The following is a 25,481-nucleotide window of genomic DNA, read 5'->3' on the forward strand; positions in this document are numbered from 1 at the left end:
ACCTTTCCTTCGTTGCTCAGCACGTACGGGGTGATGGCGACGCGTCTGACCACTCCCAGCCTCTTGGCTGACAACAATTGCAGGTAATTTCTGTAGTCGGCGTATTGCATGAATTCTACTCCATTCAGTTGCAACTCGTCCCCAGCCCACTAGGTTTCTCCCGTGGTAGAGAGCTTCTTCAGGATAAGTTGTACAGGGAGAGGAGGAAGATCCTCCACTCTCTTTTCAAAACAGCGAGAGCAGTAGCCGAACCACTCTTCTCTAGGACATGGGAATCTTCTTACCACTTCTTCTTCCGGATTGTCGAAGTGGATTGGTAGCACTCGCATGCGTCGTGCAAATCGGTAGGCGACCTTTCGCCGCTTAGCTTCGGATGACTTTCTCTTTGGAAAACTGGGTACAACCCGGCTTTCTGAGCTTGAAGCACTTGCTTGGCCAGATGCTTCTCCCGTCGGGGTCATGTGTTTCCAGACTTGCTTATCTTCTCCTTGCCTTTGGCTCGAGCAGCCCCTTTAGGCCACTTTGGAGTTATAACTTTGACTGTAGTTTCTTTAGGGAAAAGATGTCTCACCGTTTTCTTCCCTTCCTTGATGTGAATGACTTCTTTGCGATGAATGTCAATGTAGATGACTTCAGCCCTTTCGCTGCCTTCGTTGGTGGCACTCATTGACAGTGTGCCTTGGTTGACAACAGTGATGGCACTTCACCGACCTCCCACCTGATGCTCTCAATTTATAGTTAGAACGAGCGACACGAGATGGAGAATTTACCTCTTGAATGCTGACGACACTGCAGCTTGGCAGTAGCACCTCAATGAAGGCGGCTAGTGTCTCCTTCGTCTCTTCTTCTTCCGTCCTCCAATTAAGAAATTCCTTCAGCCATTCGTCCATGATTGATAGTGGGCGTCACTTTCAGCATTGTAAACTGAAGGGTCTTAGAAAGCCCTCCTCAGTGGGGGCACCAAATGGCGGGAGCAAAGCGCACCCCGAACCCCGACGGCGTCTAAAACACCGGGGACCGAATGGCGCGCCTCGAGCCTGTCATGGTAAAGCAAACAGGGGGCACCACCTAGCTTCAGCGGCTAGGACGCAAACAACACACCACCATAACAAAGTTTTCATCCAAGAGAGATGGATGCTTTGGGAGTAATGATGAAGAGGAAGGGGAATGAGATCAAGTGAGTGAGAGAGAGAGAGAAAGAGAGAGAGAGAGAGAGAGAGAGAGAGTATAGCGGCTTAGTACTTAGGCACCACAGAAGGATGGCGAATCCGCACACCCTTCACACATACACAAGCTCACTCCAAACACAAGACTAGGTGGCGATTCCGCACACCTCACATGGGCAAAACATTGCAAGAAAAACATACTCACAAAACCTCAAGCTTTATTTAGAGAATAAGGCGATGAAATGGGGGGCATAGGGTAGGGGAAGAGAAGGGAGAGAGTGGTAGAGCACATGGATGATAGGTGGGAGCTGATGGCGAAGACTCGCACGAGGGTTATGGCCATCATCCTTCATTTAGTTGCCCTTCATCTTCCATAGCCAAGGGTGTAGAGGTCATGCTCAAGACAAGCATGGTGATTGCGGTGATGGTGATGGTGATGGTGATGGTGTGGGTGTGTGTGTGTGTGTGTGTGTGCACTAGGCACACACAGTGCATAGTGTGTTCTTTGGTGATGTTGTGTGTGTTTAGTGTGATGGTGACCCCTCTTTATATAGGGGAGGAGGGGGGAGAAATTCTAGAATTTAGAAATGAAGAAATCATTATCTACATAGGCCATGTGACTGTGGGCCCCACTTGTCTGGCTGTGTGTATATGTGCCAGAACAGCAGTCTCATGAGAGAGAGACTAAGAGAGAGAGATGGGTGAATGGAAAAAGAGAGGTGACATGGAGAATAAAGTAACTACAAGAGGGGAGAGAGGGGAGTGTGTTCAGAGGTGAATCTGTGTGCAGATGTGTGTGAACACAAGAAAATCAGGTAACCACTGGGTGGGGATGGGTCTGTGGGCACCTTTTTCAGTGAAACTAAGTGTGTGTGAGTGTGGGGGAGGCCATCTGGCTACAAGACAAAAGAGATTTCAAATTTTAGAGAGAGAGGGGGGTATTTGGGTCATGGGATATGATAGGAGAGAGAAAGAGGGGGTGGGGTATACTATTTTGGAAGATAGGGTAAGTTGCATGTGAGTTAGGGTGCATTATTGGTGAGTTATAATGCATTATTGGTGAGAGGTGGGGTAGCTTGAGGGGAGAGAGAAAAGAGAAAGGACAAGGGGAAGAGAGAGGGGGTTGACCTTTTGAGTGGAGGAGAGGAAAAGGGACACCCGGCGGGGCAACAGTGAAGAAAAAGGAGGCAAGGTGGGGATGGGCTACCCCACAGGCATGAGGTGGCCTATTTTACCTTTCTTATATATTTACATAATCATACTTTATTTTTTTCTTACTTTTTCCAATGCCTTTTATCACTCCCTCTCTAAGAGGGGGTTTTCATGGGGTGGGGACAAGAGAAGAGGGGTATGGGAGCTTGGCTTGTGAAAATCCCCCATCACCAGGTTTGTTGCCAACCAAACTCCTATCTGCCCCGATTCGCCTGGTTTGTGGAGTCCCCGCAAGGTTGAGAGCAAATCCACTATCAACCTTGAAGCCACACCAACTACTACAAATGATGAGGATAAGCAACAAGAGGTAATACTAAGCATCTTCTACGTTGATAATTCAACCTTTCTTCTTTGCTTTTGGTTAATTACAATTTTGTAGAATGTTTTGAACATGGACATGTGGGCTAACCGAAAGGGGGGAGAGCGCAGCACGGTGTTTGGGCCTCAGGCAGCCCTAGCACACTACATCGGCAAACTACGAATGCAGGATGTGTGCATCATACTCAAGGATTTCTCTCCAAACGGCCATTTTGTTTGTGAGTGCTTAAGGCTGCAAGTAAACTCCTACGCTTAGCCACCATCCCTCAAACAGCCCATGTAATTGTTTTGGTGAAAAAATCACTTGCCATTGTCACTTTAGGCATTGGCTTTCATGGAGGCATGGTCATGACACGCATAGCTCTTTGTCAAGCCCTAGGGGTTGACAGTGCCCAAGCTATAGCTGCTTTTGTACCTACATCCATTCTACCCATCGCTATAGAACGTTGTAGAGAGATGCAAAGTGCCTCCTATCAAAAGATACTTAAGCCGGATGTACAAGATTTTAAATGGAAATTATCTCTTGTCCATGATCTTTTGCAAAATTCAATTTACTGATTTGATCATGTTCAGTGACAAGGCAAACTATGAAATTCTATCCATTTGTAATATGTATTAACTATTTCAATATTGATTTTGTACGTTGAAAATAATTTGTCCAAAAGCTAGCATATAAATTGTTTTTTTGTACTAGTTGTGCCATGTAGGTGACATATTGTGCAATTTTGTATGTGTCCATAAGACAGTGAGAATGTGCCCTACAAGCCTGCTGTCTAGCCAAATCATGCTGCCTTGTGGACACAACTAATTTGACTGGTTTTGCAATATTATGGCATATAGAGAGTAAAAATTTTACCCAGTGGACAATTTCAAGCCAATCAAAAAAATTATTTAGCTTTCATTTTGCCATCATCTAAGCAATGCCTGCCACTGGAGAACCTTTTGTACAGTTGATTAGCATCTCACCTTCAACCATTTAACAATATAAGTATATACAAATATAGACATAAAAAGTGGACATTAAGTTTACATAGAGCAACAAAAAGAGATGTATTGTATTTGTCACAAAGTGAAAATACATTAAGTTCACAAGAAAACTTGAATCCAGTACAAGGTTCCAAAGTAAATTGATTCCAATAAAAAAGTTAGTTACAAAAAGAGGTTTTGACGTCAGAGGGTATCAGTCATGCCTTAGGCATCGTGCCATGATTGTTACACGCTTGGCATGGATAGCACATAAGAACGTGTCTTCAAAGAGATTGACCGAATAAGCCTCTGCAGCCTCCTGAATTGATTCGAGGGTAATTGTGGACATCCAAAGCTCTATGCTATAGCTTTGTAGCACTTCCTTACATGTCCGTGCGAATGGTGCTTTCCTAATAAGCATGTCCACTGTCTTTTGGTAATGCCAAATTTTAGCAAACGCTCAACAAAATTATCGTGTTCTTTGAGGTTGGCGTTGTGGGAGCCTCTGATATCCTTGTGACTTTGCTCTCTGCTTGCGGCTTACTATAGAATTTGACTTTCAATGGCGCTTGGGAGGTGTTTGGGAGGCATCTTCAATGGCGCTTGGGAGGTGGATGGGAGGCATCTTCATCCGGATCATAATCGTCATCATCACTGCTACGCTCATCATTGTTGGGTTGATCAGAAGGCATGGCACCCATTCCTTTGGGCAGTGACTTGCCAGTCACAATGTGGCGGCCTGGGCTAGATGGCATCACACCCATTTGGCCTAGCAACATCTTTTCCCCACCCTATAATTCATTGGGATGTCCTCCCCTTCCCATGGTGAATGTTCATTGGACATGTTCGTCTCTGTGCATTCTGGGTTAGCTAGCTCCTCTCGTTGCCAAGTTGCATGCATGTTTTCCTTTTGTGCACCTCGATGGTCTTTGGATTCTTCTTTGCAGTCTGTTTGGTCCTTGCCATCTAAAAGGTGCATTTGGGGGGCTTCTTAGAGCTTGTGGTGTTCGGTGAGGGAAGGAGTGTTATGTGTTTGTGAAGGGGGGGAGGGGAAGATGAGAAAAGCATGAGAAAATAATCTTCTGAATTTTAACACCACATAAAAGTGTAGTTCTAACTATTCAAACACACAGAGCAAAGCGTACACTTGTAAAATTGTGTAAACAATCAAACTATGAAAACACTCCAAGTGTAATGAATTCTCCATTATCATGAGATTATAAATACATCAACTACCTCCTAACCCAAACTTTTCCAACCCTAGTCATTGATGTTCACCACATTGCCATGCCGTGTTGGACCTTGTGAGGATCTCTAGCGTTCTGAGGAACAAACATGGGCCAGTTGAGGGGCTTCTTTTGCCAAGCGTGATGACCTTGCACGTTCAATCGACACTTTGCATCCAAAGGTGGTGCGATAAAACAAGTTGAACATTTCTTGAAGATAGTATGAGCACACTAACCCCTCCATGTCTTGTATTCTTGAAGTAGACACCCCTGCCACGATAGTGTGAATTCCCCATACCTTGCGTGCTCTAAAGATCCAATGAACCATACATGTTCATAAAGTATGCACAATGGGCATAGAGGATGTGTTGTCCATAAAGCCACAACACATCAATGATCAAAACTAAAGCATAGTACAGACCAAGTCGGAATATCAAGCACTCACCATATATTGTGTAATGCTCGATTCACCCCATGCCTTTGTGAAATCCACCACCAAATTTTGGAATTGTTGTCATTGCTCACTGGTTGTGCCTGCGATTCATAGTATCTTCATCATATTGTTGAATACGGCCCAAACATGTTGTCGGCTAAGCACACCACTTACATTTCTATCATTGTCCATTGTATACTTGCAGAGATCCTTCCACAACTCTCAATCACCTTCAGATTTTGATGTTCCGACAATAGTACCCCTTTCCTTGGACCGAACCCTATTCAAAAAATGCCTTGCCTTTAGTCCACTCATGGACACTGGTTGGGCCACTTCCTGAGCACTTGCATTGTTCTTTTGTACAACAATGGAGGTGTTGGTCCCATGACAACCTATTGAATTTAAGAGCCCTTCCACTTTTGAGATAGCATCAAGCAACCTCTCTGTAGGCTTCATTGTAAAGGCATAATCATTATGAAGCTTTAATAAACGATTAAAAATGTGCATAGAAGCATGAAGTGTGCAAAAATGCACATTTTTGAGAGGGAAGTTAATTATAGGGTTCCATTCACTATCTTTTGTGGCACGATTGGGCTCCTCCGGCATAGGACATCATAGAACCGAATGCTCCCACACACGTGTAATTTGTGAATTGTCATCTTCCTCTGTTTCGTTGACCATTGTGATCATGTGTGCATTCCCCTTATAGCCCTTAATGCAAAATGGACAAGGATACAGAGCTTTTGCCCCTTGTTTGCACCCTAGAATGCAATTGATTGTTTTCAAATTGCCACCTAAGTGCCAGTCAACTTCAAACTCCCCTATGCCATCTACTTGGAGTTTTTCTCCAGCTAGTTATGCCTCAATGACATCTGTTATCCACGTAATGCGTTCAAAAATCCAAGCAAGCACTCCATGGGTCTCCTTGGGAACCTCAATAGCACCAAGCCACCAAATTTCTTTCTCTGACTGCACACTGAAAGATGGTGTACAATCCTTGTTCATAGCGGTATGTTTTGCATGAAATAATGCCTCTTTCATGAGAATAACTCTTATCCATTCTAATCTTTGTTTCTTCACAATCTGACACTCATCTAGCTTGAGCACAAACACCAACTTTGAACCTAGCACTTCAAAATGTCCAAAATAACATAAGAAAAACCATAATTGAAAAAAAAAATTGCATTATTGTAGCCTTACCATTAGGTGGTACACCATAAAAATGTATCATTGCCATTTGAAGCCTTCTCAAATCAGCAAAAATATTATTTGACATTGAGTAAGGAAATCCCTTGTCCACCATGTTTGCACCTACGCTTGCATTGGTACGTTTCTTAACTCCTTTGGACCACTAACACAAATTGGAGCGTAGCAAAATGTACCTTGTAGATGTAACCCTTCTTTTTCTAGCACCACCTTCGGGGGCTAAAGTCTCTATGGCATTGAAGTTCCTCTTACGTTCCCTTGCACCTAAGGGCATCTTTTTAAGATACAGGATCTTATCTTCAAGCTTCACAATCTTAGCATCCTTCTCTTCCCCCTGTAGCTTGAGAGTTTCCACTTCCTCCTCCACATGAAAGATCCTTTCACTCAATCCACTAGTGGTATGGGAAAGAACATGACATTGATGCAAAGAACATTGTGCGCTATCAACTCCAATAGTTGACAATTGCTTGCAATATCCAAGAAGATTGCTCCCCTCTACCTACATATTGTAAGAATGAAGCAAGGCTATTGAATGTTGGATACACATTGATGGCTGGATCATTAGGGTAGAGGAAACCATACACCCAATGGTTCACATTGGTGTGACCTACACCATGGCCTTGTTGTGTAGTTTGCAAGTAATGACGCTTTGAGGGTGCAAAGTCCTTTGGCAGTCGAACATGTAGAGAAACCGTTTTTGAACTTAACGATCTTTTTGTGGATGGGAGGTTTGTAATGTTGCCTAGCTCCATGGAAAGGGGAATAAAGTTTGCCTCAAGCAAGAGTGGAGAGTTGTAGTAGAGGCACGGAGTGGAGAGGTGAGCTATAGAGTGAAGAGCTATGGGATGGAGAGCTTCAGGAGATCTACATAGTGGAGAGGAGAGCTATGGAGTGGAGATTTGTAGGAGATCTACGGAGTGGAGAGGAGGGCTATGGAGTCGAGAGCCATTGGGGGGGGGGGGGGGGGGGGGGGGGGGGGGGGGGATGCAGCAAAGCTATGGAGTGGACCTGCAACAAAGAGAGGGAAGGAGGAAGAGTGTGTGTTGAAAAGTAGGAGAGAGAAGAGAGAGGGAAGTGATTTTGGACAGAGAAGAGAGAGAGGAGTAAGAGAGAGGGGGGTGATTTTGTAGGGAAATAAAAAAAGGTAGGAAGTTTCATATTTTGCAAGTCTAGTAGTGAGATTTTGAGAGAGAAAATTGATTTTTGGGTATACATATAGGTTGGGGAGAAGCTTTGAGTAAAAGTGAGGTTTTTTTGAATTTTTTTGAAAAAAGTGCTTTTTTGGGATGAGGCTATGGACACCCTTGATGATTTGACACCACTCTTTTGGGTAGAGAGAGAATATACTATCCGCCCTCCCTAGCCTCTATTTCAACCTACAAAAATTCTATGACAACCTTAAAAAAAGCCTATGAGAATACCCTCATTCAATGGCCTTGTCTCCTAAACCACACACATTTTCATCCTTAATCCCTTAAAATTAGGGACCCTTACAAGGCCCTTTTGAGGTTCAGCGAAATGATGTATTTGCCAGAGAAGAAGAAGCTTCTTGTTCACGTAGCCTATGGTGAAGGGTGGGAGTTTTACTATGGAGGTACCCCTCTTGCTTTGCGAGAGCCTAGTGTGGTGAGTTGAGAGTGTGTCTCTCATCAATGGGCCAACATTCTTTTAGCCTAAGTTAGTGTTGAATTCCCAAGGGAATTCTACTTGATGCAACATAGTCACTATTGCATCACCACTCCTTGGGTTTGTAGTGTTGCCTTCCATTTCATCTATTTTTTGAAATCCTTTCTATTGACACAAAGAAATTCAATAATATCATGGAAAATATGACATTTATTGATTGAGATTACACAACTCAACAAAATATTGACTACCCCTTAAGAGAAAAGAATGAGACTCTAACATAAGGAGACAAAAAATTTCAAACGTAACTACTCGAAAACTACAAATCATGTGCCTTTTTCTTGTTGTAGAGGCCTATAGAGGATGTGTATATCATGTATGTGTCACTTAAGACATCCTCTTTCATCTCCTCTCATCTCCATGGCCTTCCTTATCACATACTACAGATGGTATGTGCTTTTACAAAGGTATATGCTCTCTTGAGTCAAGACCAAACTTCGAGGAAATGAGATTAAAAATGACTAAGGTATACATGTTATAGTTTTTTATCTCTACCTTCATAGTGATAGATATTTTAAGTTATGACATAGTGAGCCACCTCACCCAAGAACATTTCACCTTAACATCGTAGCTATCTGTACTTAACATTGTATATAGGTGTGTGTGAATTAGGGGACTCCACCCATATTTCCTTGAAAGCTCTCAACTAGCTAGTCATTTGGCTGGGTGAACCCAAAAAGAAACAAAAAAGTGAATTTATATTATGGCCCCATTTTCATTTAAATATTCCATATTATATAAGGGACAAAATATAGAGTTTTTCTTTTAATCCATTTTGATTTTTGATATTTATAAAATTATTTGCATCTAAGGGTGTTTTTTTTTTTCTAATACTTACATTGTCTCACCTTTTGCATATTTTTGCTTAGCTTTGTGTATATAGACCATACCCACTCCTTCATAAATAAATCCTACGCATGCAAGCATTCTTAAAGCCTTGTGGGACTCCACTCTAGCACAGAGATCACAAAACATCTTCACCGTCTCAAGAATCCCCCTCTAAATAAGTACTTTCTTCTTTCTACCTTTTTCACCTTTTTATGTACAAAAACAAAAATTACACTAATTGGAGTTAAATAAGAGATCCCTTTTCATTTGATTCCCTTATTTCTATATTCTTATATATTATCCATTTCTATCATATTTAATCTCCTCACGAGTATATACCGTGAGCTTATCACTTTAGATCCCACTATAGTCAACACACTCATCTGTATTTTTCCTATCATGCACCAATTCTATATTCTCAATAACCAATCCATTAGGATGATAACAGCCAAGCCATTCTTACATGTAATATGAGGTCCTTGCTTCGGAGACAAAAGAAAATTCAACCAAAAGAGACCCACTCAAAGGCTTGGTAAGGCAATAAAACACATAGTTCAGTCAAACTTTTTGGAGTTACTTCCACTCCAAATCCAAAAAAGTAAGCATACAAAAGGTATCTTATGAGCTCAAAAATATGCTCAAACCTGCTCATAAGTTTTCAAACTCGTGGTGAAGAGATGTGATTGTTGTGGTGGACCCCATTCTACGTTCTTCATGCACACAAAATCTATTTCATCTTCTCTTGCCTCCTTCTTCTCTCTCTCGCTCTCTCTCTCTCTCTCTCTCTCTCTCTCTCTCTCACACACACACACACACACACACACACACACAGATATCTCTTTTCCTCACCCAAACCTAAAATTTCTTCCTTCTCTCACTCTCTTTCTCATCACCTTTCTCTCTTTAGATCCATAAGCATGATAAACCTCTGCAAGAGACGTTTTCTCTTCTATAAATACCAAATTTATCTCACTCCAATAGAGAATCTCAATGCGTAAATGCAAACAAAAGACTAGAAGAAGGTAGCGGTCTAGTGGCAATCTATCCATTCAATGTGAATCCATAGCTTCTCCAATTTCTATCCTCTTTCCATCATAATTATCCATGCTTTCACTTAGTATGCATGGAGGTCTAATCTTTTCAAATATTAACTAACTTACTAGCTCACTAACCACTAATCGTATCCTCAAAATGCACCTCTATAAGATAATCTCAAACAAGTAGAAAAGATTAAGTAGAATGCACTCACCTCTCTCTTTTTCCATCTCCCTTTACTGTAAATAATTCTCTCATTTTGGTTGCAACATTGTGAGTTGTTTCCTGGGGTATCCATATCTGCTTACATTCAGTGTCCATGATTAATTTTTTTACCCATATCTGCCTCGATAATTGTTTGTTGAAATGTCGTACAGGCATCGATGTCCACTTATTTGTGGATATGCAGCACAATGGGCTTAACTTCCCATAAGGGATCACTTTTTGCTACCAAAGTGATATAAGAGTTTTCATTAGTATGAACTTCAATGCATCCTCTTGCCAATCCGGAGTTGCTTTGTATGTTTGTATCCAAGGAGCACCTAGGATGATTGCTTTATTGATATATGTATCTGCCATGACATGAGATTGATGTGGGCATTGATGGCCATCAATAGTGATTAACAAATTGACTTGGCATAAGCTCGCAATTCTCCCTTGATTTACAACCTTTAGTTCTATCTGATTTGTTGATAATGATGCATCTGCCATCTTCCAGTATATAGAATAATTGATGACATTGGCTCTTGCTCCTATGTCCACAAGTGTTCGTTCTATTGATCCATTTGGAGGTTGTTTTTTGATGTGTATGTCCATGCCTCCAAGCCAATAATGATCCATCTAAATTGCTTTTATTGCAGGAGGTGCCATTTCTGGTTGTGAGTGAAGTCACAAGGTATTTGTGTGTTCTTTGCACTTTAAAATCCGTTCATGAGCTTCCTCTTCAGCCTTTTCTTTATTAGCCTTGGCTTGTTTCTTTCTTTTGGTAAATTATATTTATTTAACCTACACCCACTGATCCAATTGGGCATCTCTTCTCCAAGCTTTATGGCTCCACTTGATGATATGTTGTGCATAAAAATGAACCATTACCTCGCTTCTTTAATTTTTTGGAGTGTTATTTCAGGATTTAGATTAACACATAGTCTCCCCATTTGAACTCCTTGTTGATCACATGTTGATGATGAAATTGCATTGTTTCTAAGCATAAATGCTTGCGACAGCTCTTAAGAGTGTCTCATCTAGCTTCTCAAGAATATCTAACCTCTTAGATAGCTCATGGCCTCTCCACTCGAAGTCCTTGGCAACTCTAAGCATTGAAATCAAGAAATATATGGGCATTATGGCATTAAGAAAAAAAATGCCATGTTAAGTTCCAATTGATGTTTTGTAAGCTCCTATGTAGCCCATAAAGCTAAATTTAGCTTTTGGTCCCAATCTACTCTTGATTTGCTTATTATCTTTGTGAGCATTGTGCATAAGATTTTATTTGAGCTCTCGGCCTATCCATTAGATTGAGGGTGATAGGGTGTTCATTTGCAATGGACTACCATGAATTCATCTAACAAAAGTTCTATCACTTTATTTATAAACTGAGTCTCTCTATTAATAACTATCTTAATTGGTAGCTCATATCTTGTAAAGATATTCTCATTTAAGAATTGTATTTGTTGTTCTTGTATCATTCTTTTGTGTCACATTTGCTTCTATCCATTTGGTCAAATAGTATGTGGCCACTATGATATATTGAGCATGTGTAATGATGTGATGGGGGTATTATACGTGCTATAAAATGTATACCCCATTTGGAAAATGCTCTTGTCCCCATCATTGATCATAAGGCATCTCGTTTCTTTGCATATACATTTTTGTTCATCGACATTCATCGCATCTTTTGAGGTAAGCTTTAGCATCCATAAATCACAATACCATATTAGAGAGTTTCAGGCTTTAGAGCCAATTTGGGAATCACCAATGTCTTGAAGATTTAACCTTATGGACAAACCTAAAATTGCCTTCCACAAGATAGTACTTGAAAAGCTCTTCCGAGCCATTATCTCAAAACTTTGGCTAAGATTTGGCCATGTGGTCAAATATTAAGCTTGTTTTGAAAGTGTAAACTAGGAAACTCCCAGATTCATTAATATGGTGTTTAAGGTAGGCCACCAAATTCCCGCAAACAAGAATTTCTTTTACAATTTTGTCGATAGAAAAATGTCCATGTGCTTGTCTAGCATGAGCTTGCGCGAGAATAGAAATGTATTTGCTCTTTGTGGCACACATCTATAGTTGATCATCCTCTCCTCTTCTCTCCTGTAGAGATAGTCTTCAATCAACATGTAATTCTCTGCTTAAGTTTGAATGGATTTAATCCTGGATTTGCTCAACCCTTCTGGTAAAGTTCATGTCATTAGCTAATCCATGATGTATGAGCTCCAATTGGGTGTTACAATGATTCTGCAAAATGTCACATGTTTTGCATGTGCTTTGGTTGCACAAATGTTACATGAACTAATATAGTCATAAGCACTTTTTGCATTTTAATCCAATATACATCTGGTTTCCTCAATCTTGTATATGTATGTGCTTTACCATTGTCAACCCCCGTATTTTATACATGAGCTTGGTTCAAATACATGCGACTGTCGTCTAACTCTATACATAGCCTTAATATACCATCATTTCCTTGCTTATGTAGCCTTCCAGGTAATAGCACAAGTGTTTTGGTTTCTTCATTGATGAATGGCTACCTTTCAGCTTATAAGGATCCAATGGTGTGAAAAGGTATAACATATTCACTCCACCTTGATACCATTTCAATGTTTTAACAAAAAATCAAACAAGTCATCATTGATCTCAATGGGTGCTTCCCTATGAGTCAATCTTGACAAATGGTCAGCCCTTTGATAAGTCGTTCCCTTCTTCACCACAAACTCAAGAAATATAATGAACCATCTAACAATACACCCTATATTGTAAGGTTTGTTCACCAGGTACAATAGTGTCTTATGATCTTAAAAAATACAAATTTGTTTTTGTGAAAAGGTAGTTTCTAAACTTATTCACAACATAAATCATTCATAATCCTTCTCTTTCCATGGTCGTATAACTATTCTTTTCATTATTCAATTGATATCGGAGTAACATATAGGAAAATCCATGTTGTTCTCTCTAGAGTGTGCTAGAATGCATCCTATAGCATAAGATGATGCATTGATGTGGACATGAAAAGCTTTGTCCAATTAGGAGATTTCAAAATTGGAGCAAAACTCAATCTTTGCTTCAATGTCTAGAATGCTTCCTCACATTTGTGGATCCACTCAAATTTCATAATAAGGGAGTAGAGAGGTTTGGCAATAATTGTATACATATAAATGAATTACCTATAGTATCCACAATGGCTCATGAAGGCCTCCCTAAATTTTGGAAGTCTTGGTAGAGCAGCAATCACTTGAATCTTCTCAAGATCCGTAAAAATACTATTTTTGACACAATGTATCCTAAAATCTTTCCTTGTCTTACCATGAAGACACATATATCTAAATCTAAGTAGATGCAATATGTTCTACACTTTTCAAAGGTCTTTTTTAACTGTTCTAAATGTTCATTTCTCAATAGATAATGCACACATAAGTCATCCATATAAATTTCTAAGAATTGTCTTAGATACTTCTTAAAAGCATGGATCAATCAACCTTTGGAATGTGGCAAGTGCATTTGTTAAGCCAAATGTAATTTCTTTGTGAGAAAATTTATCTCATTCTATAGCAAAATTGTCTTATGTAGATCCTCTGGCTTTATGGCAAGCTGATTACTTTTGTTGGTTGTGTATCATATGATGGTTGTGCAACATCATCTATACTAATCCAAGAAGGATGACCTTCACTATTGAGAAGATCTTTACACTCCTCAATGATTATATTTACCTCTGGTATCACTTTGGATTTGTTCTGTAACAGGGGGAAATGAATCGTGATACATGTACCTTAGTGGCCAAAAAATGTGATGAAATCTTGTCCAAAGCTTGCCCTTGGTACCTTGATACACAATATGTACTTTTGTATGTGATTGGGCTTGGTTTAGGTCAACTAAAAATCCAACCCTAGTCTCCTTTTTGAACTCCTTTTGGAATTTTGTTTTTGGGAGTATGTTTTTACAGATCTTTGCTACAAATTGTTTGGATTTTTTAATCTTAGATGGGGAACATGGATTGCGATCCATGTTCCATCTCTTTTGGACATGAAAATTGGTCAGTTGGTAGACACTTCTGTTTGATCTCATCTCCAAAATCTTTTTGGATTTGGACCGTAAAAAGTAGAAAACCCCCAAATTTTAATCAGATAGACTAACTTTAGGTTTTTCCACTTTTCTCCTTTTGAGTGGGTTTTTTATTTTAATTTGATCCCAAACTTTGGTTTCACTTGATAAAAGTCAATATTTCTCAGTGGGTCTCTGTTTTGCACTAATTTGCCTCAGCTTTCATGTCTTTACCATCAAGTTTTATGGTCTTCTTGTTTCAAATATGGTTTTATGCTCTTTTTGCCTTGGATCTTTTTATCCCAATTTCATGATAATGATTTCTACTTGCTCTATTCTTATATGCTAGAAAGAAATAAGAAGCAAAATTAATTTTGATTTCAATTTGATCCCAAACTTTGGTTCAGATGATAGAAGTCAACATTTCTCGATTGGTCTCTATTTTGCACTAATCTGCCTCTAAGGACAAGGATCACGATCCATGTTGCACCATATAATCTGCTGAAAATTTTAATTTTGTCTCTGATGAGTTTTTTGAGGATCTTTGACACCCTCTTTTTGGTTTTGAATTAACTTTCCGGTCTCTACCATCAAATTTTTAGTATTTCAAATCTCTTTGGCACCCTCATTTTTTTGTTTTGAATCAGCTTTCATGTCTCTAACATCAAATTTCCAGTATTTCAAAGTTATGGTCTTCTTGTCCCAAATATGATTTTCTGCTCTTTATGCCTCAATCTTTTCAGCCCAATTTGATAGTAATGACTTATACTTACTCAATTCCTATGTACTAAAAGGAAATAAGAAACAAATTTGAACAAAACAATGTACATAAAAGTCGTAACGGAAAATGGAACAACATAATGAAAAAATTTAAAGAATGAAATGTGTTGGGTATCTCACTCACAACTCTCTTTACCCTTCAAGGATAGATCTAGCCAATCCCTCAACCCTAGAGTCTATCAAGTACTAAACCGACGTTTAACTCCTTTGCAACCGCGGATGTGTATGGAATGGATGACAATTCTTCGTATAACAAAACTCTAAATACGTATTATGTCACTCACCACCTAAGGATCATTCTCCGACAATAGTGCCAATGTTAGCGGGTCGTCGCCCCAATAGACGTCCATAGCATTGCTTTTTGGCACTAACATACTCTTGTCAATACTCAGGGGAGTGACTCGGATGGGGCACAAAGACTCTTTGAGGGTGTCAACCTCAAGACGTGAACCTAAAAAGCAAACATGCTAGTCTCTATAAGCAATTCAACAACTCACAAACCAAAAAATATGTCGCTGTCCTATCTCACCACTCTCAGCCATCACTATTTCAATGACTAAACAGGCTCGGATAGCCAACGAAACTTTAGGGAAAGCTATGCCAGATCTAAGGGGACATATCTACAAAGTCTGACAGTATTTCTACAAGGAGTAAAAATCACAAACCATCATTTACCAAGTCATAAAAACTACAACATAACCATTCAAATAGGTCACTCTAAGGTCTAATTACACTCTCCAATAGTCAAAATTTCATAAAACAAAAATTTAAGCACTCAAAACTAAAGATGAGGTTTACATACGCTTAATCACAAACCACAACATAACTTAAAATGCTTACACTTGAATGAAAGAGCAAGAGAAGAGGAATAGGATGTAAGTTTTGAAATTTGAAATAGATTATCCGATCAAGAGCTATGTTGATTACAAAGTAAAGTTGAGAAGCAGCTTGATAGCATGCACAGCAGAGCTCCTTCTTTTTTCAAAAGATTGTCTATTCTTTTCAAACTAGAGCTATTGTCTTTTATACCTAGGGTTAAAAAATGACCAATGGCCAAGTACTTTAGGCCTTCATACGTGATAAGACATTACAACTCAAAAATATGTAGCTCTCTGCATTGGAATGCGGTTTACAGTCATTTTGATTGCAAGATTATTGGTAGTCCACTCTCTACCAAGCTAATTTTAGCATAGAGAAAGCTTACAAAGTTTTTTCAATGGACATCACGATTGAATAATGGTCTTAATTTTCTTGGTTTGAAAAATATTCATTAAGAGTAGAGTTTTTGATGAACCATTGGTTGTTTAAGAGTCTAGGAGGGCATATTTCCTTGCAGAAAACGTATCTACTTCATTAAAGATATACTAAATGATAGGGCGCAAAGTGTTATTATTTGTAAATGCTTGTGCTAAAATTGACATGGGTTTATCATTATTATCCTTTATGGCAAAAGATCCAAAAGTGGTTGATACCTTTTGAGCATGTTCATCCTCTGGATGAGTCCAAAAGGTTGGTAGATTGAAGCCTTAATCGGGCCACCCTTGCTAGTTGTCTCTACCTGAGCATTTTGTGCATTCAATTCATGTTTTTCTCCTTCCTAGACCATGGGTTCATGATTATGAAAATAGCATTTTGAAAATGAAAAAGCCTTTTTCTTGATGAAACAATAAGGATTGATATGGAATGGTAAAATGCCTTTAAAATGTCAGCTTTTTCTATGACACTACTTGCTTGGAGTTCTTCTCATTGGGTCTTTCCTGGCAAGGTGCCATGTGACATCCTCTCTTTGTTATGTTTATGGCACATCTATTGAAATGGTTCCTCATTTATTTTGAAATTGTAATACCTCTGGTACATTACTAGATTACACAACAAGCCTTCATCGAGCTCATTTCCTCCCAATGTCTTTTGAGAAACATTTTAGGCTGCTTAGTATTCTTGCTCCTACTCTTACACCATACATAGATTTTTTAACTTACTTCAGTATAGCTTCGATGGGTGCTAGCCACGTGGACGATTTGGCAATCCAAAATCGATCAGTTTTTTGTGAGTCTCCGATTCATATACTTTTCTTTTTCAAACAATCTTTGCATCAATTTTTTTATGATTGTCTTTGCAGAGATTGACTCAACATTGTATGCCTCTTTCTCAAATGTGTTTTAACTATGCCTTTGCTCACTATGAACTTGGGCATTTCCATCTTGTGATATACTTTGTGGGTTTTTCTCATGTTGAGGTTTGCCACTAGTAATTAGAAGTGATTTACCAAAAGAAAAAGTGAGTGTGTGCCCAAGCACCATACTCAATGAGATTGTGGGCCCGCCACCTCTTCATTATGATATGTAAGTAAAGCTTGATGTCAGTACGTATTTCTAATAACTACTTTAGGGAGTGTTGCTTAGTTTTTCCTCGAACCTATAAAAGAACAAACAATGGTTTTGTGAACATCATACTCTTATAGAAGTTTTAAGGTTTTGTGAGCTAGTATTAAACAATGTTTCCATGAACATTGTGCCCCAATAGGAGTTTTAAAGCTTTGTTAGTCAATATTCTAGTGTTTTTCTTGTCACATTTTCAATTAGATAAATCCTTCTTGACTGAAAGTCAAATGATAACTTGTACACCCTAAGATCGCTCTTAATGACAAGACGATAATGACTGTGTAAAAATCCCATCACAAACTGATTCCATGACACCGAACATGTACCTAACCTCTCAAAGGTTTACTAATAGTGGACATGCATGCCCCTCTATGATAGAGTGCATTTTAGTCATTGCCCTAGCTAACTCAGAAAACCTACGTTACCCTTGTGTTGGCATGTGTGTTTTTAATATAATTATATTTCTTACTCACAAAAGAACACTTTACATGCTCAAGACACTTGACTCTTAACCTCAAGACAATGAACACAACTTCTTTTCTATTATACAATTTTACACCTCAAAGTAAGAATGACAAGTGCATTCTTGTTACTTTTCCTACATATCAAGAACTTAGAATCACAAAAGTAGAAAAGTAGATATCCTTGGTCTTCATTTTCAATGTTAAATAAAAAATACCCTAAGAAGATTTAACAAGGGTAGAACTCTCACCTACATCTATGTAAACAAACCAAGCAAGCAATTAGTTTTGAATACATTTAGCATGTCACTGAGCATATCCTAAGCAATACAAATCTTTTGTGACATGAAGTGTTACATATAACATCTACTTTATTTGCGATATGCCATCAACCAATTTCTCCCTCCTAATGTATGTTCAACATTTTTTTGAGAACTCTTTGCATTTCATTGCTTTTGGTCAAAGACCCATAGAACATATTGCAACAATAAGAAAACTACGCATATCCGTCAAACGATACACATGTATGTATGGCACTATGCTTGTATGCATTTTTGTGTGTCCATGCCATTAATTCATGGGTGTTGCGTGAATATTGAATATATTTATTACCATGTGTATGCGTGTGCACGAGAGAGAGAGAGAGAGAGAGAGAGAGAGAGAGAGAGAGAGAGAGAGAGAATTTTAATGTCGTAGGAAACTATCCCAAGAGACCTTAAAGATGTATCCAACGAGGAGAGTTTTGCTCAAAACCTGTTATTCAAGAGGGAAATGGCATAACCAATCTACCACTTGGGAGATAGAAAGGTTACACCATTTTCCTCTTTTTATTAGCACGCACGCACACGCACACCCGAGAAGAGGAGGATTTTAACGTCGTAGGAAACTATCACCAGAGACCTTAAAGATCTATCCGACGAGGAGAGTTGAACTCAAACCCTGTTATTCAAGAGGGAAATGGCATAACCAATCTACCACACTTGGGTGAGAGAGAGAGAGAGAGAGAGAGAGAGAGAGAGAGAGAGAGAGATGTGAGAAGACGACACTTTAGGCCTAGGCATGGCAAGCAAAAAGCTAGGGTGCAAGTAAAGCGAGGGCAAAATGCAGACTATCATGAAAACTCTTAATAACAAAATATGTGTTCCTTGAAAACATTCAGCTAACTCTTCAAACAATGGGAACTCGAAACAATTGTAGCATGTAATCACATGCATGGCTCCTCTTCAATTGTGGGAAGAAGTTATCCCACACCAATGTGGATGCCTCATGTTGAAAGAAAACCAAAAAAGAGGGTTCAACATCAATGCTCCAAATAGTCATGAACAAAATTGTGTTCTTAAACTTAGAATGGATACAGATTTCTCTCAACCATATACCCTAATTCTCTTTTCTAAAATTGTACAAAACCGATATTACTGACCAAATTCCCTTTCTCTATACTTCTTTCACCTCACAAAGATTCTTATGTCTTTTAAAAGACAAAGAATCATGACAAAATTTGCAGGAACAACTTCCACAAATTATGCTTGGAAGACTCCTTGAGAGAAGATGTTTATTATGAAGCGCTTGCAGCCAATTTACTTAAACAATGAAGAGCATAAAAGTGGAGCATTCTTTAAAGCTGACCACTGGATTTACATATTTGATGTCAGTGATAATGAGGACAAGGTTGTGTGCCGAAGTGGTAAACCTGATTCAAGGTTGGGGTGACTATATCTCTGCATCTGTGCCAGATGAAGCTTTTAAGCTTGCTTCTTGTATCTCTCTCCGAGAAGCCTCCCATAGTTGGTTCTCAATGCCAAGCCTTCGCATCTCAACCAGTCCCCGATCCACTGCTCAGATTGCGCCACAAACAGAGAGTGAAAAGAGTCAGGAGAGCTTAATTGAAATCTCCTATTAACGTCAGCAAAATGGTAGAATGACAACAATCAGGAAACAATAATAGAGATGAATGGAAAGCAAGCCTAAAAGTTTCCCGCCCAATACCTCCCCACGGATGTGTTAGCAGACCCTATATCTACAAGGGTAATGTTCCTGCATCCCTTACTCCCCCTCACAAAGCTGGCAGACCATATCCTTTTTCTCTGAATCCTGCCATTCTTAGCTGATGTAGTGAGATATGGTTCTGTCCAATCGCTGTGTGCAATTGATGTGATAGCTGGGTATCCTTTTTACTTGGCCCGATAATGAAGCCATCCACGGACAGCTAGAGAAATTGACTCCTGTAGTACACTGTTCTTGTGGCATGGGGAAAACTTGGCCTGATCCAGGTCCTGTATATGTTCAATCTCAGTGCATCCATTCTAATTACCTAGCATAGTTCTGTGATGTGCACGTCTGAGTCTCCTCCTGGGATAGACATGGTCGTCTCCCTCATGCAGGTTTGCCAACTGAACACGCAACCCCTACTCCCTAGTGCTGTTGCGCAAATCTTCACTGCTGGCAGCTGAAGGCTGGGTGCTGTTGCTGTCGTCGACCTTCCTGTAGTTAGACGCCACCAGCATCAACATATACATTGATTGCCTAGCCGCAGAAATGATGGAGCAGAGCTGGGTTGGGGCATAGGTGAGCTGCCAAAGCACCCTAACGAAACTAGTGGAGACCAAGAGATAGATAGATTTCATTATCGTCCTCGGAGGTCAAATATGACCTGTGAGACCAAGAAAACATACATGGTTGGACCTATTACTAGAGGAGTACATGGGGAATCATGACAAATGTGGATACAACAAAATTGTGACATGTGTCACTTAGGGGGGGAGAAGGGGAAGGGAAAGGTGGCTTGGGAATTTTTGGAGCCCGGAATTCCTCAATGATGACCTTGCCGCCTCGGTAGACGGCCCATTTACCAGTTGCTCTTGCTTCTCGAACCTTTTGGAGTTCTTGCTTCTTGACTTTGAGTGGCGGGGCTCAAGGCCTCGCTGATCCATACTTTGTTGTAGAAGTGCTATGCACGCCTGTTTAGTCTCGAAGACCAAGATGCCTTGGTTGATGGGGTGCAGCAGTTGTCGTGGTGAACCTTCTCAATTGTGCTGGGGTCGAACTCAGTTGGGTGAATGGCTTGGTTGAGCTTGACTAGTGTCGAGGTGTAGTCATCGCTCTCTCTCCACCAAGTAGAGAGAGAGAGAGAGACAGAGAGAGAGAGAGAGAGAGAGAGAGAGAGAGAGTGAGAGAGAGAGAGATGAAATGTTTATTTACGTCTAGCAAAGACCTATGAGACCAGAAAAGTACATCATCATCATATGATCCAAATATCCAATGTAGAAAATACAAACGACTAAGGTAACAAAAGCAGAAGTTGTGAACATAGTGACTAGTAGAATGAGCTGGTGGCATATCTGCCAAAGCTTGGTCTCCTCGGTGGGTTGCACTTGTAAGTACCCTCACATGAATGCTCTCACGGGCTGCTATATGCATAGCTCAATCCTTACAACAAAAGGTGATGGAAGAAGCACATAGTTCTCCCTATGCAGGCCATCAAGGTATTTTTGCAACTACTACTGCTCTCGAAAGGTTTTTCTTTTGGCCAACGCTCCGGACAGACATTGAAAAATATGTTCGTGAGTGTTCGGTATGTCAAAAAGTGAAATATTACAAACATAAAGTTTATGGAAAGCTTCAACCACTCCCTGTGCCTAACACACCATGGGAAAGCATTGCTATGGATTTTATTATAGACCTTCCTAAATCAAAGAATGGAAATGATGCAATTTGAACTATTATAGACACATTCACTAAGCAAGCACATTTGTCACCAGGAGGTGTATTTTTCCTGTTGCCTTCCGTAAATAAGTACTAGATATTTTTATTTATTTTTATTTTTACTTGTATTCCCCGGAACCCTTGAAAAGGTGCAAGTGGACATTGCATGGCCAGTGTGAAACGGCTGCGGCGGAATAGGTTTCTCACAGTGGGAGTCTGGATCGGTCAGTCTCGGACTGGTCGGGCCAGTTAGCACTGAATTCTGATGAGTATGGAAGCCTGTGTGCGCCAAATGAAGTCTGGGCCACTCGGAAAGTCACTTATAACTTTATAAGTCAGTGGGAACTAGAGAATTAACTCAAAAGGGGCAAACTGGACACATGGCGGCTCCAGGCAGTTTAGCCACTTCCATCAGCAAGAGGGGACGCCCAATTTGAGAGAGGAGGCTGATTTGACTCATAAGTGAGCTACAGTGCGTGTGTGAGTAGTGGGTGCAGGTCTACAACTTTAATGGAAAGCTTGCCTTCTCCTCTGTCTCATGTAACGCGATGATTTGTTCTCGTGCATCTCTCTCTCCCCTTTGGCACATATGGTAATGCCCCACTAGTTGGACTACTTAGATGAACATGTACACTTCTGGGGGTTTATGCGCGTTTGCCAAGGCAAGAGCCTTCTGAACAGGAACCGGATTAGCTAATTGCTAATCCCCCACAGGTACGCACAATTCCATCGCGAAAGATTGCGAGTTTGGAGATTTTTCTTGCGTGAAAACTCGTCCATTTCACAGGGGAACTGTCCCATTGTGTGCGGGAGCCCTTGGGACACGCGTAGGCATGTTCGCTCCGCTAAAAACGATCCGAACAGCAAATTACAGCCTGCTGTGTTTTTCTGCAGGTTTAGGGTTTCACACCTAAACTGCAAGGGAACCCCGGGGGAGCCTCGTGAGAGCCTTGAGATGCGTGCACAAGCTTTTGGGCACCTGGCAGTGAAAAACAAAGAATTACAGCCCACTGAATTTCTGTGACAGCTCACCAGAAAGCTTCCAGATAGCGAGGGAATCCGTCCTAGATAGGTGCTTTTGACCTACAGGGGTTTTTGCACCGTTATGCTGCCAAAATCAGGTCGAAAACCTGCGTTTTCAGCCCTCGCCAGGTTTGGACAGCTTTGTGAAAGCTTGTGCGATGTGGTCGGATCGTCTACCTTAATTTGAATAAAGAAATACCGAAAGGGGCACCAGTCTTTGGGGCCTACAAGGTGTCGGTCTCGTGTGCGCAGTGACATTCTCGTCGCTAGACGCAACTATGTTCTCTTCCCTTCTCAGTGCTCTGTGTAAAGTTAACAGGTAATTGAAATAGTACCGCCCTCTACGCTGTACAGGCCGGTTATAACATTTCCTTCCAGTTAAGAAAACGATCAAAGCTATCACATGGCTAGAATCTTTCTAGCTCAGATTTATAGGTTGCCAAAAACTATTGCCAGCGATGGAGATCCTCACATGACTAGTTTATTTTGGCAAGCCCTATTCGAGAATTTGGGAACTAAGCTTGATTTTTCGTCAGCTTATCATCCTCAAACAGATGGTCAAAGCAAAATCACTAATTCCACTGCTTTAAACCTTCTCAAGTGCTATGTTTTGGAAAGACAATCCGAATGGGAACAGCACTTACCATTTAATACTTGAGTTTGCGTATAATAATACCATATATTCCTCAACTGGTAAAGCTCCCTTCGAAATTATCTATGGGAAGCCACTTTTATTTCCTATTTTAGTTACCAAAGACAACATCTTTGCCGCAGACGAATTTATACGCGATACTGATACAACCTATCAACAAGTAAAACAAGCAATTCTTCGCACTTAAGAGCAGCAAAAGAGAAAAGCAGACAAGCACAGAAGAAACCTCAAACTTGAAAAAGGACAGTATGTCCTGGTTAAGTTTGAGAAAGCTCGATTAAAAAAGCGGGTCGGAAAAGCGAAAGTTGTTAAACTTTCCCATAGATTTTACGGCCCTTTTAAAATTACAGATGAAGTCAATGAAGTGACTTTTAGATTGGATTTTCCTTCTCATTAACACATCCATAATGCTTTTCATGTAAGTCTCCTCCGACCATATGTTGGTTCTCCTCCCCTGGCTCAGTACAAGAAGATCCTCTAGAAGTCCAAGAGACTGAGGAAATCCTTCAACCAGAACAGATAATACACCACTCCCAGTGACAACTAAAGTCTGGGAGACTACATCGAAAGTATTTAGTCAAGTTCAAAAATTACACCCAAAGTGTATGACTCAGTCAGATCTCAAAGATTACCCAAAAATCTTGCACAATTATGTTGACGATCTACAGATAAGGTGAATTGTTTAGAACCAAGAGAGATGTAACTATGTCAGTTTTTGTAAATAATTAATTTATTTACTAGAAAATAATTATTTAAATAGTTGTGTGCACACCAGAATAGAACCAATAGTGCTAGAACCTTAGGTGCACCCAAACATGGGCCAGAGCACCTCAGGGAGACCCTAGGGAAAAATATCATGAAGCCCTAGTGATTGGGAAATCGGGCCTTCAAAAGGGGTAGACAGTAGCCTCAGATTTCAGGCTCAAAAAATTATGCACGTCCGTGCGAGCACAGGAATGAGATGGGGTCCTTAGAACAGTGATCCTAAGGTCGGGATTCTTTTTAATAAGGCCTTAAGGTAAGCTAAATAAACTAAGTTTATTTACTTGTGCCCGGACCAAATGGCGGGACAAGTGCGAACAAGTGATGCGGAAGCAGTGTCGGCACGGCATTATGTTGGGGAGCATCTGATGTTTTCATAAGTAGCATTCATGTGACGTGGTGAGTTTTTTGCACATTTTAATATTGGCCTAGTGAACTTTTAAAGTCAAAAGTTGAATGGTTTTTTAAGTTATAAAGTAAGTGTGCCAAGTGGCACACTTACCCATGCAAAGTCTCTCTCTCTCTCTCTCTCTCTCTCTCTCTCTCTCTCTCTCTCTCTCTCTCTCTCTCTCTCTCTCTCTCAGCGCACCCTCTTCTGTAAGAGCCGCACCTCTCTCACTTGAGAGGTTGGCAGTGCACCTACCCCCCTATTGTGAGCGTGCTCTACAGACTAGAGCTTTCCATTGAAGCTTGAGGATCAGCCCTTGTGGTGTATGTGCAGTCCTTGAGCTCCCATCACCTAGAACAAGGTTTCTCTTGATCATAGGCTGCTGTGGAAGAAGATTCATCGTGAAAAGTGGAGGGAGACACTCTTTCTCTCACGCCTAGCTGCTGTAAATTCTCTGTTTTCAACCCTTAATCACCTCTATTAGGGTGAATTTCAAAGTATTTATAGAATCTCATCCTTCTCTAACTACCCTACGTATACACCAAGTTTGGTGCAATTCCATTGAAAAAAGGCCTCCATTTCGGCAGCGGAACATGCAAAGGTAACAATTTCAAGTTACGTGCAGAAAATTACAGCAAGCATATGTGTGCGTTTTGCGGGTTTCTCCTTTATGTTTCCTACAGGAAAGACTAGGTATAAAGGTGACCAATTAGCGGAAGATACACTCTCTTCCACGAGAGCTTCTGAGGAGGTTTATGGAAGATAGACTCTCGCTTACAAGAGCTTCCAAAATCTCGCGGAAGAACCCCCTTAGCAATTAGAGAGTGGTTCTTTCTCTCTCTCTCAGTCAAAAGCAACAAACAACAAAGAAAGAATAGAGGACGGGCGTTTGCCCCGTTCCTGTGCTTGTAAATATTCTCCCTTAGTAATAAAGATATTCTCTTTATGGGGGGGACCAACCCATTTTCGGGTCCCCAATGATGTGTCAACCTCTTCTCT

At 40.4% G+C, this 25,481-nt stretch overlaps 1 protein-coding gene across 2 annotated transcripts in view; it reads right to left on the bottom strand.

Moving 5' to 3' along the window:
* Positions 1–19,268: 19,268 nt before the first annotated feature.
* Positions 19,269–25,481, bottom strand: part of LOC147451432 (uncharacterized) — a 59,202-nt gene continuing 52,989 nt past the window's right edge. For both annotated transcript variants that reach the window (XM_086520341.1, XM_086520340.1), the window contains one exon: positions 19,269–19,787. In XM_086520341.1, coding sequence (XP_086376467.1) covers positions 19,666–19,787 — 122 coding nt within the window. In that variant the 3' untranslated portion in view covers positions 19,269–19,665. The remainder of the gene's footprint in view (positions 19,788–25,481) is intronic.

This window comes from Adiantum capillus-veneris, chromosome 9 (genome assembly GCF_014529385.1).
Source record: "Adiantum capillus-veneris isolate H3 chromosome 9, ASM1452938v2, whole genome shotgun sequence".
NCBI classification, from domain to species: domain Eukaryota; kingdom Viridiplantae; phylum Streptophyta; class Polypodiopsida; order Polypodiales; family Pteridaceae; genus Adiantum; species Adiantum capillus-veneris.